The sequence below is a fragment of the Lissotriton vulgaris genome, chromosome 6, assembly GCF_964263255.1.
Source record: "Lissotriton vulgaris chromosome 6, aLisVul1.2, whole genome shotgun sequence".
Taxonomy (NCBI): domain Eukaryota; kingdom Metazoa; phylum Chordata; class Amphibia; order Caudata; family Salamandridae; genus Lissotriton; species Lissotriton vulgaris.
This window is the reverse complement of record NC_141694.1, coordinates 1,817,161,502-1,817,177,162: the sequence shown is the minus strand read 5'-3', so window position 1 is coordinate 1,817,177,162 and position 15,661 is coordinate 1,817,161,502. Positions and strand designations below refer to the sequence as shown.

The 15,661-nt window shown below is 34.9% G+C and overlaps 1 protein-coding gene across 1 annotated transcript; it reads right to left on the bottom strand.

The window, feature by feature from the left end:
- Nucleotides 1-3,102: 3,102 nt before the first annotated feature.
- LOC147709554 (uncharacterized) lies at nt 3,103-15,310 on the bottom strand. Its single transcript, XM_086928082.1, has 2 exons — nt 15,206-15,310; nt 3,103-11,135 (listed from the first exon to the last, which is right to left on the bottom strand). The coding sequence occupies exon 2, from the start codon at nt 11,094-11,096 to the stop codon at nt 4,638-4,640; it is 6,459 nt and encodes a 2,152-aa protein (XP_086784208.1). The 5' UTR covers nt 11,097-11,135; nt 15,206-15,310; the 3' UTR covers nt 3,103-4,637.
- Between the last annotated feature and the right edge of the window lie 351 nt (nt 15,311-15,661).

Genomic DNA, 15,661 nt, shown 5'->3' with positions numbered 1-15,661 from the left:
TAATTTTGACATGGTTCAGCAATTATTTAAAAGGATATTGTACTTTTCATTAAAAACTTGTGAGGGGCTACAAAAATTTAGAAACCTTTTGAAAAAGATGATCATATTATGTAAGCCCCAGTGTTCCGAAATTTTAATATTCATGCACCACTTTTTGCGACCTGCTGCTAGACTCTGGTAAGCATGCTGTACATTCATTAGTTTTATTGCTCGGCTGTTAAAAGGTGACATTGATCCTGCTTATTTTGTTTGCTCTCTGTCAGCTTGCCGTAAGAGGTTTCTGACCATTGTCATGAATTTGACGCCCCTGCAGACCAAGATAATGGATGCACCTTCCAGCCAGCTTATCACTGCTTGTCTGCAAGAGCGAATGTTCAAATCGATGAAGATACATTTTAAATACTGTCTCCTCTGTTCCAGGACTGCTGGACAAGCACATAATAAGTGCGTTACAGATTCCGATTTAAAACCACATAGTCGACAGTTTGAGGATTGGTAAGGCTTTTTCCAGGTTGGATACAGGTCTTTTGAATCATGCAAGCCATATATATTAATCCTATTTAAACTTTACAGAACCACACATACACTGGATGATGTCATCAATGATGACTTTTGAGATGTCACCAGTGATGTCACTGACCATGTCATGAGTGATGTAATACGTGACGTCATCAGCAGTGCATTGCAGGGGCGTGAGTTATATTTAGCAGAATTAATTATAACTGAGGAATTTCTATGGTTTCGTATGAGCAAAATGTCCAGCTAACTATAAAACCCCTGAAACCTTTGTTTATTTTTGTGAATTTCAAAGGTTTTTTTAAATGCTAATTTCTAACTATAACGTGCTTGAACCCTATGGTTTTTTCAGTGAATATATTTATATATATATATCCAGATTTCAAACCCCTGTTGACACTCTCTCTCTCTCTGTATAATCTTAAGATGCATGTTGGTCTTGCTGCTTACATTTCTTTTGTTTCATGCTATTTGTTATGTATATATATATATATATATATATATATATATTCACTGAAAAAACCATAGGTTTCACACCAGTTATAGTTAGGAATTAGCATTTAAAAAACCTATTAAATTCACTGAAAAAACCATAGGTTTCACACCAGTTATAGTTAGCTGGAAATTTTACTGATATAAAACCATTGAAATTCCCACGTTATAGTTAGTCGGACTCACTATAACTTGCGCGTGCAATGCACTGCTGATGACATCACATATTACATCACTCATGACATGGTCAGTGACATCACTCATGACATCACTGATGACACCATCCAGTGAATATGTGCCTTTCTGAAAAAGTAAATATTAGTGAGTAATGTTTAAATATTTAAATATATATATTAGTGTTTTACTTTGTGTATAAGTGGCTACATGTGTTGGTAAGTAGCTACATGCGTATGTATATGGGTTATTAGATGTTTCTCTTAGTATCAGTATGAGTGTCTATATGGTTTGGTGGGGGTATTACTTAGCACATAGATGCATGAGTGACTGACTCTCTGTTTCTATGTTTTGAAGACAGCATATGTACAGGACTGTATGGGTGGATGAGTGTCTATATGTGTTTGTTAGTGAGTGAATGACTGTCTCACTAGTGTCTTTATCAGTAACTACATATGTTTTAATCTAGTATATATGAATATTGATGTATATAAGTGAGTATATGTGAGAGTAAGAGATTGTAAGAGTTCCTGTTTAAATAAGTATGTGTTTCTATAAGTGATTGTTTAAGAGAATAAATATGTGTAATTTTAAATAGAAGTAAGGTGGAAGTGTGTGTATAACTCTATATTCAAATAAATGGATGTCCAATAGTTTATCTGCACGTGTGAATATGTGTGTGAGTAACTTTTGGATGAATGTCGGTGTGTAACAGGATGTATAGGTGTATCACTTCATATGATGAGTGAGTATATGTATGAGTGACTATATAAAACTATTGGTGAATGAGTGGATGTGTATATAGATAGTGGAATTACTGAATTGCTTGTTGTAACTGATATAGGTATCTCCATTTTTTTAAAAATTTCAGTTTCTATTTTTGAATATGTGTCTCAAGGGTTACATTATAGTGAAAGGAGGTCTGTCACTATGTCACAAGGATGGTGTCATGAGTGATGTCACTGACCATGTCATGAGTGATGTAATATGTGATGTCATCAGCAGTGCATTGCACGCGCAAGTTATAGTGAGTCCGACTAACTATAACGTGGGAATTTCAATGGTTTTATATCAGTAAAATTTCCAGCTAACTATAACTGGTGTGAAACCTATGGTTTTTTCAGTGAATTTAATAGGTTTTTTAAATGCTAATTCCTAACTATAACTGGTGTGAAACCTATGGTTTTTTCAGTGAATTTCATAGGTTTTTTAAATGCTAATTCCTAACTATAACTGGTGTGAAACCTTTGGTTTTTTCAGTGAATTTCATAGGTTTTTTTAATGCTAATTCCTAACTTTTTATATAGACTCATACCTATGTGTTTTTTAGTGAATTGCTAAAGTATGTTTTTGTAAAAATGAACACTATAATGTATATTGAGATAATATTTTTAATTTAAAATATTTTTTTTTATATTTCGCTTTCGGTGCGCGCACCGGTGCGCGTACCGTCAGCGCACTAACAAAAAAAAAGAAAAAAAAATGAAGGAGGGACTGTGTAATAGATAGTAAGACAGATAAAAAGTGTAAAAGGAAGTAACTGAGAAAAGAAAAATGAATAAGGGAGCAAAAGAAAGAAGAAATAGGAAGAAGACTAAAGCAGAGGTTAAGGGAGATTGTAAATGGATGTTGAAAGTAAAAAGAAGGACAGTTAAGTATGGGAATGTCAGGTAGTGACGGAATCAGAGGAAAAGAATAGCAGTGATTGAGGGAAAGTAAATATCAGTGAATATAAGTAAAAAGGGGTGAAAGAGGGTACATGTAAGTGAATAAGGGTAACACATGGGGAGTAATAGAGACAAACAAGAGAGAGAGTAAAAGAAGGACTGTCACAAAGGGACTAAGTGAACCAGTAAAAAAGGTAAGTGAAGGAGTGTGCATAGGCAGAAGTACTGAAAGAAATTGAATGTGGTCGGAAGTAAACATGGAACAAAAGAATAAGTGAGGGAAGCAAAGTAAGGAAATAGGGGTGCGGTAGGGTGACAGAAAAATAGTGAAAATAAAACAAAAGGTGATAACAAAAAAGATTTTGTAAACACACTTACCATATAATCAATGCAAACTTGTATCTATGAAAGATAAAAGAAAAAACACGTTATAATTTCTTAAAAATATATAATAAAATAGAAACAACAGTTCATGAGGTTTAAAAATCTACAAAAGTTTACTAAGAAATGATGCAATAGTGAAGGATACAAAAACAGAAAGAAAGTAATGTAGAAAGAGAAAAAAAAAGGAAAAAGAAATAGAAAGAGAACAAATTCCTAAAGGTAAATAAGATACTAAAAGAATGTAAGATATCAAATCAAAATCAGTAAAGATAAGAAAATAAAAGAAAAATGAGTGAAAAGGAGAGAAGTCTGATTGAGAAACTATAAATAAAAAAGAGGAATAGAAGATGATTGAGAGTGAGTGAAGTAAAGTAACAGAGTGAAGGGATGAAAGGAATGAAGTTAGTATAGAACGATGGATAAAACAGGAGTGAGAGAGTAAGTACACAGAAAGACAAAAGGAAGAACTAAGTGAACTACAGTACAATGGATGCGAAAGAAAAAAAAAGGAGAAAAAGAAAGAGAGGGTTAGGAAACTAAAGCAGTGGTACTGTGAGAATATGAAAAAGATAAAAAGTGGTGGAAGGAACAGAGGAAATGCAGACAGTTCCTATTAGATTAAGAAGTTGTGAATGAAGTGCACTAAAGAAACAGCGATGAAAAAAGAGTGTAAATTAGTAAAGAGAGGTAAATAAGGGTGAAAAAGAAAATGAGTATAAGACAATGTGAACACAATATAAATTACACAATGCAAACTACACAATAACTTCTACAATATGTTACATTATTTATTTTTGCTGTTCTCAGAATATATTGAATTTCACTTAAATTAGTGAGATCAAAGTCTTCATCATATAACAGCGGGAAAAAAAAAACACAATCTAAAAGATTGTGTTTAAAAAAACCCATTCAAACATACATCTCATATAAGTACACTAATCTTTGATTCACTTACTTTTCCGTGAGACCAAATTGCAGATAGTGAAGGTCCTTTTGGTGGAAAAAAGTCTGCTGTGCTCTATAACTTCCATTTCATCGACTTCCTATGAAAAAAGATCTAACAACATCATATGTTACACTTTCCTCACGGCCAATTTGTGTCAGATATATCAGTATTTTTTACTTTGAGATCCACTTAAAGTATCTACATGAGATTGCAGATAGTGAAGGTCCTTTTGGTGAAAAAAAGTCTGCTGTGCTCTATAACTTCGATTTCATCAACTTCTAACAACATCATATCTTACATTTTCCTCACGGCCAATTTGTGTCAGATATATCAGTATTTTTTACTTTGAGATCCACTTAAAGTATCTACATGAGATAAATAATTTCAAATATTAGATTAACTAACTAACTAACTAACTTTTATTAACTATTCCCGTCTTCAAAGGCCAATTCCCTTTACTAAAACTTTGGTTTTAAAAACACTAGATAAGAATTTGTAGAGTCATAAGGCAAACGTTGTTTATAAGTTAAATGAGAATCATTGCAGTAACTCCATCCATTTTCAGATTTTAAGTAGCATGTATAATGTCCTGAGGTGGTCGAAGATCCATCATGATAAATAATAGCTTCAGTTGTAAAGGTCCTTCCAGAAATTGATAACTGAGAAGCCACAAAATTTTTGATAGAAGTTGTCAATTTAGTTCCATCAGGTCTACATCGTTGGAAAACTAAAATAATATACTGCCCATACCTTTGTATAAATAATGTGGACAGCATTGTACAGTTACATTGGGTACACACCATATTATGATCTGCTGCTTTAACTAGATTTTTAAAAGACACTGATTTACAGTCTGGTAAAGTCAAATATATAAATCTTTCAGTGTCTATTGTAGTAGTACTTGATAAACTACAATTGTGGCAGTCATGCTGCCATTGATAAGAAAGACTGAAAAGATTATCTACATCTACACCTTCATCTTCCAAAACACCAAACATATACATTAAAAATTCCTGACAATCCTGCTGAATGTTCTGTGAAAATTTATCTTGACCAGAACACAAATCTAAAATATTTCGAATTTCTGTTACACTTTCTATTTGTGCTGTAACACTGCTACATTTCTGAAACACAGAATTCAATAAACCACACAATCTTTGATCCCGATTTTCAACAATCTGTTCTTGTAAACTTTTAAGAAAAAAAACAACATTAACCACTACATTAGCATAGCAGTTGACACCAGAACTGTTTTCAAACTGAAATCCAACAACATTTTCTCCACAATTCTTTTTCTTCCTGTTTTCAATTACAGTTTTCTCTACTTTTTGTCTTTTTGCAACTACCTCACTACAATTATCCTCATTTCTTCTTTTTCGGCCTACCACACGTTTTTCAAACAGAGGATATTGAGGCAAATGTGGAGCATACTCTCTTCTTAACCTATTGTATTCTTTAACACAATCTAGATCGGCAGAAATCTTTGTCTCATCACACGCAATCAAGTACAATCCTGATAAAGTTCTGACTCGAGATAATGCCACATATGCCATACCCTCTTTAAACACAGATCTTCCAATGTTCACCAATGCACTATCTACACTTAAACCTTGAGATTTATGAATTGTCACCGCATACGCCAAACAAACAGGAAACTGTTTTCGGCGAACATATAAGTCTTTTACAAGTAAAAATCTAGCAGAACAACGACTTATTTGTTGTACTTGTTCAATGCCATCAAATTTTATTTTTAAAAATTCAATTCCATCTCTATTTCTGTAATTCACAAAATCAACAACATAACCCATTGCTCCATTTACCAGACCGCTTTCAACATTTAAATTCCTTCTCAAAATGATACGACAATTTAAACACACATTCAGAGTCTTTTCAAAACCAGCTGTTTTTGAAATACTTTTCTCCAATGAATGCAATTTAGTTTTCAAATTTTCTGACAAAACAATTGTTGCACCCATATGCTCTATTTTATCTATTGCTTCCAGTTTCACAATCTCTTCATTTTCTAAGTCTAACATTTTTTGATTGAAGATGGAACATTCTTGCAGAGTTGGCATCAAACATATCCCAGATTTCTTCTCAGTCATTTTTTTAAAAATATTCTCTGGAAGAATGTTTTCATTTGCATACAAATTTGAAATTAATCGACTATGCAAAGCTTTTTTCCCTTTCTCAGTCATTTTTCCAATTCTTACATCTTGTAGAATATTTTTATAATCTTCATCCTTGGCCTGTCGCATATTTTGAAGCAGTTCAGCATATTTAAAATTTAGCCATATATTAACATTTCCAATGCTTCCAAGGGACTTCCTGGTATCTTCATGCGTGAGCATTTTAAACACTGGTTGTCCTTTTACTGGAGTCAACTGCAATAGATCTCCAAAAACAATAATGTGTTTTCCTCCAAATAACACATCATAGTCTGTTTTAAGAATTTCTTGCATTCTCAAATGCACAAAAGCAAGCATTAGATTTGAGACCATGCTTACTTCATCTATGATAAGAAGTTTCATTTTCTTCAAGACTCTTGAAACTTCAGAACACGCATCTCCAGATAGCTTGTTGTAATGCAATTTATTATCATGTTCAACTGGCAGCATCAATAAACGATGTAGAGTAATCCCTTTAATGTTATGTGCTGCCAGACCAGTTGGAGCAGTTACAACACAAGACAGTGGTGAATCAGTCCTTTTCTGCAGATAACTTGCAACGGCTTTAATTAGAAAACTTTTTCCTGTCCCCGCTTCTCCACTTACATACAGTCGGACAGGGTCAAATAATATACATGAGCACTCTTTTTTCTCATGTCTGAATCCATGTTCAATCTGCTCTGTGACTTCATCATATATCTTTTTCTGCTCAATGTTTAGTTGCGTTACCAAATCTTCTAAGTTAACTCCATCCTCTTGAGCTTGTTCCATAGCTCTTTCCACCTCATCCATGGCAGTGGCAGCTTCATTTTGGATAATTGGTCCTCCTAGTGGATCCTGGCTCAATGAAGTAGAACTCTGACTATCTTGAGAACTGTTTCTAGCTATCTCTTCAGCAATTGTGGTTTCTTGCTCCATTTCTTCATTCAACATTTGCAGATAATTTAGAAAAATAGGACATTCTATGGTATCCTTAGTTGCATTAAAAGAGTCTTCATAACAGAGAAAATCTCCAAGTAGTTCCTCTTCTGTACGCCATGGCTTAAAGAGTTGCAAAAGAGCTAAATAGTAAAATTCTCTTTTGTCTGGAACTTCACAACTCAATTTTCGATGATTAATCAAATGGCCTTTTTTCTGCTTCACTAGACATCCTTCATAGCCAATGAGTGCATATTTTCCATTATTGATATCTTCTGTGATGTTCCTCTTATAACTGTAGTTTTGAAGAACTTCATACAAACATGTGTTCTCAAGGTGAGTACTTCTATTTGGATAGTATGTATCCAACATATTTGTCTTCAAAATATCTGTACTGTTTGGTTCTTTTTCCGCCAAATATTCAATTTCTTGTACAGATTTCAAAACTCGGTTTCGTGTTGCAGCAAGACCAAGACTCACCCAAATGATTGTTCTTGATTTGGCATAGAGACTTGCTGATGATAACCGATCAGAACATTCATATGCTCCAATTTCTCGATGCGACAACATCTTCAGACTGAAACTGTATAATTTCTTGCTTAGACTCTTTTCATGTGAAATGTCCTCCCACATTTCCTTCAGTTCTGTCTTTTCTTTTTTGGTGATGTAAGATGTCACATATCGAGCCACAGCAATAGAGTTGTCAGCAACGAACTGAATATCCATGTTAGCATTCCACATGGACAAAATCACTGGGTTGTAATCGTTGATGTACTTAGATTCTTCATTTCTTTTCAAATTATATGTGTTTTTGGGAGATTTTCTCGTCACAGTATGTCGTAGAGATGACATCAAATTATTTACTCTTCCTTTAGAAATCACTGGTCGAGGAAATGCAAAACGACATTTCGTGTAGTACTTTTCCTTGTTTTTAAATTTTCGACGACAGTACTTTCCACAACGATGAGATTGAAAACGTAAAACTTGTTGCCTTAAATTGTTTTCTTCAGTAGATTTTGGAACAGCACATGTTGAATACTCTTCAATGAAACTCATCACTGTTTCATCTGAATCTGATCCAAATTTGGGTGCATCTTTAATCCACAACAACATATGTATATGAGGAGCACCTCTCGCTTGATATTCCTTCCTCCAAAAGAAATCCAAAACCTCTCCAAGGGGAGGATTTTTTTTGTTGGTAATAAAAGACATCATAGCTTCAAATCTATGATTAAAATATCTGCAAACATTCACTGGATCTAAAGAACACAGTTCTCCTGGTGTTTTCAATTCTATATTTGGTATGTTTTCATTTGCCTCTCGTAGAAATTGAAGTAAATCGTCCCAGGCATACTCAGCACAGCTAAGAGTGAGGAACCATGTAGGAGTTCCTAAGTTTCTTAGCATACATTTCAATTCTCCATGACGACGAAACCAATACTCGTTGGTTCCACGTTGACATGCCATGAGATTGATTAGCTGAGATTCCAAAATACTGTCTTGCAGATTAACTTTCTCCATAAAGTCCCTTGCACATACATTTTGCAAATGAGGTCCACTTTTTAATATATGATTAACTGCATAAGAAAGCCCAGACAAATCACTTTCAAACAGTAGATGAAATAAATATGGAATGCATTGACGAAACCTTGGATCTTCTGCATATAATCTTAGAGTCCGGTATTCAGCTGCAGGAATTTGAACTGGTCGATCATCATATCGTCCACCACAACCTGTTGGAAATAATTGTGGAAAACAACGAGCTTCCAAACTTTCTTCCCATACACTAATGGGACTTCCTTTTGCTGCCTTCATTTGAAACAAGTCAATTGCATTTCCCATTACTTCTTTGGAATGCAAAGGATGAACAGTATAATGTTCATATATTTCTTCAGTTCTAGACACATCAACTTTTTCAATTTGACCAACTGAAGAATCACTATCTTCTTCTGTAGCTGTTTCCTCTACTCCAACACTTACATGTTTGTAGTACTCATTGTTTTTAACTAAATACAACGTTGCCTTCTTGACTTTTTTAACATCCACTAAATCTTGCCAAATTTTCTTACTCTTTGTTGGAACCCCATTAACTAGAATAACTAAAGGATCTTCTTCTACTCTTTCTACACCAATTGTATTAATATTTTTCTTTACATCTAGAGGCAAATAAACAACTCTTCCCTTTAATCCTCTCAGTAAATCTGATGGAGGCAATTTCCCTGTCTTAGGCTCCATGCGAACAATAGCCTGAAAAGGATGGACACATTGAATCAAAATAGATTCATAAGTATTTAGATCCATCAATTCAGAAGGAATATCTATCAACTGAAGATTATTATAAACTGCTCTTGCAGGCATTCTATTTTCATTTAATTTTTTCAAACAATAAGTGCAAATACGCTGATCCAAACTCAAATCAAAAGAATTCTCCACCAACAAATAACTTACAAAATCCTCCCATTCACTATTATTTTCCAATTCACTTTTTGCATATAAATCAACTAACCTAGTCTGAATTTTATAATGAGTCCGTCGACAACACACACAAGTTACATTAGGCCTCTCACTTGATTTCACCTTAAACTTGATAATTTCCTCATCAAACTTTTCAATACTTGAAATTTGTCCATTATCTTCTGCATTACCATCCATTACTATATCTATTTCTACACTGTCCTCTTTGTTCCCAAAATAACAAAACTCAATTTCTTCACAAATAGTCTTCACATCCACTTCAGATCCATGCAAAAGAGCACTATTTAACTGTTTAAGCTTAAGTGCAGGACTTTTTGCATAATACAACTTCCTCACTAATTTCCTTACGTTATTATGATGCACTGCTAACATCCTAAAATGATGAAAAACACTCCGACAAACTTTTCTAGAAAGACATGCTAGTGAATGCCCTTGCAAACCTGTGCTTTCTCTCACTCTGCAAGGATCTAACTCTTGCAGGATCTTCATTTTTTGTTTGAGACTTTTTTTACTATATGTACGTAAGAAATTTCGAAGCAAATCAATTGATTCCTGTCGCACACTACAAATACTACTGCATTTCCATGTGTACACTGGACCCTTAGTACGTCTCCCTAAAACTTCATCAGCTAAGACCTCTTCTGCATCTCTAGATACAAGTTTCTCTTTTTCCATCACACAACTATCTTTCACCTCATATGCACGACCACTGGTGTCAACTGCATGCACCAAATCATTTTCCTGAAAGTAACTCTCCTCATTAAAAAAAGGCTCAGAACTTGAACTATGCATCCATTCACCAGAAAATACTTCACAAAAATTACTCCGATTAATAATTCTTTTCCATCTACTGTTCGATTTGAAAACATCCATTGCCTTATTAAGTATCCTAATTCTATTGATTATTAAAATAAATAATTTTTTCTTAACTTCAAAAGCCTGATCAACAATCTTTTCTACACTTTTCTTTTTCTTGTAAAAAGCAGCTTTTAGTTTACTTTTCTTTTCATTTTTTAGCAAATTTAAAACTACCCTATTGCGAAACATTCGCCTACGAATGTCCCTAAAAACATTTACCCTTCTATTGCTAACCATTCTCTTCTCTCCTGGTCCAATGGAAACATTTTTTGTGGGCTTCTCTTTCCTTTTTAGATTTGTTGACTTTTTCTGTATATTCACATTAGCAATTTCATTTTTTTTCCTACGACATATGTTGCGAAGAAAAGACTTAATTGGCTTACCAGAAGCTTTTCTGGTGTTTTTTGAAGTAGTTGTTGAAGAGGATTCCATAAACTCTGTTGTTGATGTTCTCCTTTTCCGTATGGTATTTTTGATATTTCTTTGCCTTGAAGGCATTTTTGCTTCCTTTTCAGAAGTTGATTTGAATCTGTTGTTCTGTTAAAAAAACACATGAAAGACCACTATTAGCAAACAACAAAGTAATGTTAAAAAGCAAACAATATAAACAATAAATTGCAACATATTTAAGTTTATACAATAGCAACACATGGCTTTATTTTTAAAGGCCTTGCGCCACCAGTGCGTCACTTATTACCCATGTTTAAAGTCAAGCATCAGCTGCACATGGCATTCATAAATAAGGGCCAAATGCAAATACCAATCAATTGCACCCAAAAATCGATTTTTCAATAACATGTAAGAAACACTGCGCAAAACCTAAGTACAACCACTCAATATCATCAAACAAAGTCAGGGTCTGATTTATAAAGGCCTTGCGCCACCAGTGCGTCACTTATTACCCATGTTTAAAGTTTTGCATCGGCTGCACATGGCAATCATAAATAAGGGCCAAATACATATACCAATCAATTGCACCCAAAAATCGATTTTTGAATAACATGTAAGAAACACTGTGCAGAACCTATGTACAACCAATCAATATCATCAAACAAAGTCAGGGCCTTATTTATGAAAGCCTTGCGCCACCAGTGTGTCACTTATTACCCATGTTTAAAGTCATGCATCAGTTGCACATGGCAATCATAAATAAGGGCCAAATACATATACCAATCAATTGCACCCAAAAATCGATTTTTCAATAACATGTAAGAAACACGGCGCAGAACCTATGTACAACCAATCAATATCATCAAACAAAGTCAGGGCCTTATTTATGAAAGCCTTGCGCCACCAGTGCGTCACTTATTACCCATGTTTAAAGTCATGCATCAGCTGCACATGGCAATCATAAATAAGGGCCAAATACATATACCAATCAATTGCACCCAAAAATCGATTTTTCAATAACATGTAAGAAACACGGCGCAGAACCTAAGTACAACCACTCAATATCATCAAACAAAGTCAGGGCCTTATTTATGAAAGCCTTGCGCCACCAGTGGGTCACTTATTACCCATGTTTAAAATCATGCATCAGTTGCACATGGCAATCATAAATAAGGGCCAAATACATATACCAATCAATTGCACCCAAAAATCGATTTTTCAATAACATGTAAGAAACACGGCGCTGAACCTAAGTACAACCACTCAATATCATCAAACAAAGTCAGGGCCTTATTTATGAAAGCCTTGCGCCACCAGTGCGTCACTTATTACCCATGTTTAAAGTCATGCATCAGTTGCACATGGCAATCATAAATTAGGGCAAAATACATATACCAATCAATTGCACCCAAAAATCGATTTTTCAATAACATGTAAGAAACACGGCGCAGAACCTAAGTACAACCAATCAATATCATCAAACAAAGTCAGGGCCTTATTTATGAAAGCCTTGCGCCACCAGTGCGTCACTTATTACCCATGTTTAAAATCATGCATCAGTTTCACATGGCAATCATAAATAAGGGCCAAATACATATACCAATCAATTGCACCCAAAAATCGATTTTTGAATAACATGTAAGGAACACTGCACAGAACCTAAGTACAACCACTCAATATCATCAAACAAAGTCAGGCCTTATTTATGAAAGCCTTGCGCCACCAGTGCGTCACTTATTACCCATGTTTAAAGTCATGCATCAGCTGCACATGGCAATCATAAATAAGGGCCAAATACATATACCAATCAATTGCACCCAAAAATCGATTTTTGAATAACATGTAAGAAACACTGTGCAGAACCTATGTACAACCAATCAATATCATCAAACAAAGTCAGAGCCTTATTTATGAAAGCCTTGCGCCACCAGTGCGTCACTTATTACCCATGTTTAAAGTCATGCATCAGCTGCACATGGCAATCATAAATAAGGGCCAAATACATATACCAATCAATTGCACCCAAAAATCGATTTTTGAATAACATGTAAGGAACACTGCACAGAACCTAAGTACAACCACTCAATATCATCAAACAAAGTCAGGCCTTATTTATGAAAGCCTTGCGCCACCAGTGCGTCACTTATTACCCATGTTTAAAGTCATGCATCAGTTGCACATGGCAATCATAAATAAGGGCCAAATACATATACCAATCAATTGCACCCAAAAATCGATTTTTGAATAACATGTAAGGAACACTGCACAGAACCTAAGTACAACCACTCAATATCATCAAACAAAGTCAGGCCTTATTTATGAAAGCCTTGCGCCACCAGTGCGTCACGTATTACCCATGTTTAAAGTCATGCATCAGCTGCACATGGCAATCATAAATTAGGGCAAAATACATATACCAATCAATTGCACCCAAAAATCGATTTTTGAATAACATGTAAGGAACACTGCACAGAACCTAAGTACAACCACTCAATATCATCAAACAAAGTCAGGCCTTATTTATGAAAGCCTTGCGCCACCAGTGCGTCACTTATTACCCATGTTTAAAGTCATGCATCAGTTGCACATGGCAATCATAAATAAGGGCCAAATACATATACCAATCAATTGCACCCAAAAATCGATTTTTGAATAACATGTAAGAAACACTGCGCAAAACCTAAGTACAACCACTCAATATCATCAAACAAAGTCAGGGCCTTATTTATGAAAGCCTTGCGCCACCAGTGCGTCACTTATTACCCATGTTTAAAATCATGCATCAGTTTCACATGGCAATCATAAATAAGGGCCAAATACATATACCAATCAATTGCACCCAAAAATCGATTTTTGAATAACATGTAAGGAACACTGCACAGAACCTAAGTACAACCACTCAATATCATCAAACAAAGTCAGGCCTTATTTATGAAAGCCTTGCGCCACCAGTGCGTCACTTATTACCCATGTTTAAAGTCATGCATCAGTTGCACATGGCAATCATAAATAAGGGCCAAATACATATACCAATCAATTGCACCCAAAAATCGATTTTTGAATAACATGTAAGGAACACTGCACAGAACCTATGTACAACCAATCAATATCATCAAACAAAGTCAGAGCCTTATTTATGAAAGCCTTGCGCCACCAGTGCGTCACTTATTACCCATGTTTAAAGTCATGCATCAGCTGCACATGGCAATCATAAATAAGGGCCAAATACATATACCAATCAATTGCACCCAAAAATCGATTTTTGAATAACATGTAAGGAACACTGCACAGAACCTAAGTACAACCACTCAATATCATCAAACAAAGTCAGGCCTTATTTATGAAAGCCTTGCGCCACCAGTGCGTCACTTATTACCCATGTTTAAAGTCATGCATCAGTTGCACATGGCAATCATAAATTAGGGCAAAATACATATACTAATCAATTGCACCCAAAAATCGATTTTTCAATAACATGTAAGAAACACGGCGCAGAACCTAAGTACAACCAATCAATATCATCAAACAAAGTCAGGGCCTTATTTATGAAAGCCTTGCGCCACCAGTGCGTCACTTATTACCCATGTTTAAAATCATGCATCAGTTTCACATGGCAATCATAAATAAGGGCCAAATACATATACCAATCAATTACACCCAAAAATCGATTTTTGAATAACATGTAAGGAACACTGCACAGAACCTAAGTACAACCACTCAATATCATCAAACAAAGTCAGGGCCTTATTTATGAAAGCCTTGCGCCACCAGTGCGTCACTTATTACCCATGTTTAAAGTCATGCATCAGCTGCACATGGCATTCATAAATAAGGGCCAAATACATATACCAATCAATTGCACCCAAAAATCGATTTTTCAATAACATGTAAGAAACACTGCACAGAACCTAACTACAACCACTCAATATCATCAAACAAAGTCAGGGCCTCATTTATAAAAGCCTGGCGCCACCAGTGCATCACTTATTACCCATGTTTAAAGTCATGCATCAACTGCACATGGCAATCATAAAAAAGGCCAAATAAAAATACCATTCATTTGCACCCAAAATCGATTTTTAAATAACATGTAAAAAACACTGCGCAGGACTTATATACTAACATACAATTTCACTTCTAAAACATAACTATCTGCTTCCAAATATTCTCCATAGAGAAAATAAATCTCTATCTAAATTAAATGAATCATTACTTACCTTTAGAAATGCTTTTGGAGATTGAAAACAGTGTCAGACACACACACCAATTTTTCTTTAGCAGAGGAGAAGGTGTGCTCTCAATACACTGAAACCAAGACTGGCATAGAAAATCTCTATCTTTGTACACATATGCCTTAATTCAACCAATGAAAACTCTTCCCTCACTATTTTCAAACCAACACCCATCCCCCTCTCAAACCTTTCTATCTGTTACCATAGCAACTCCCTCCTAACTGAACTCTAAGGTTCAAAAGTTTATCTTACAATGTTGCAAATTAACTCAGCAAGGATGTTTGACCTGTCAATACAGCAGCCTATACAGGGTATTTTTGCTTTTGGTGACTTTTTTTAAACCATTCAAATTGCTTCTTTCACACAACATAACCATACACCCTAACTTTCAGTTTTCAACTATCTGAATCCACCAATCATTGCTAGTGATTCAAGAGCACA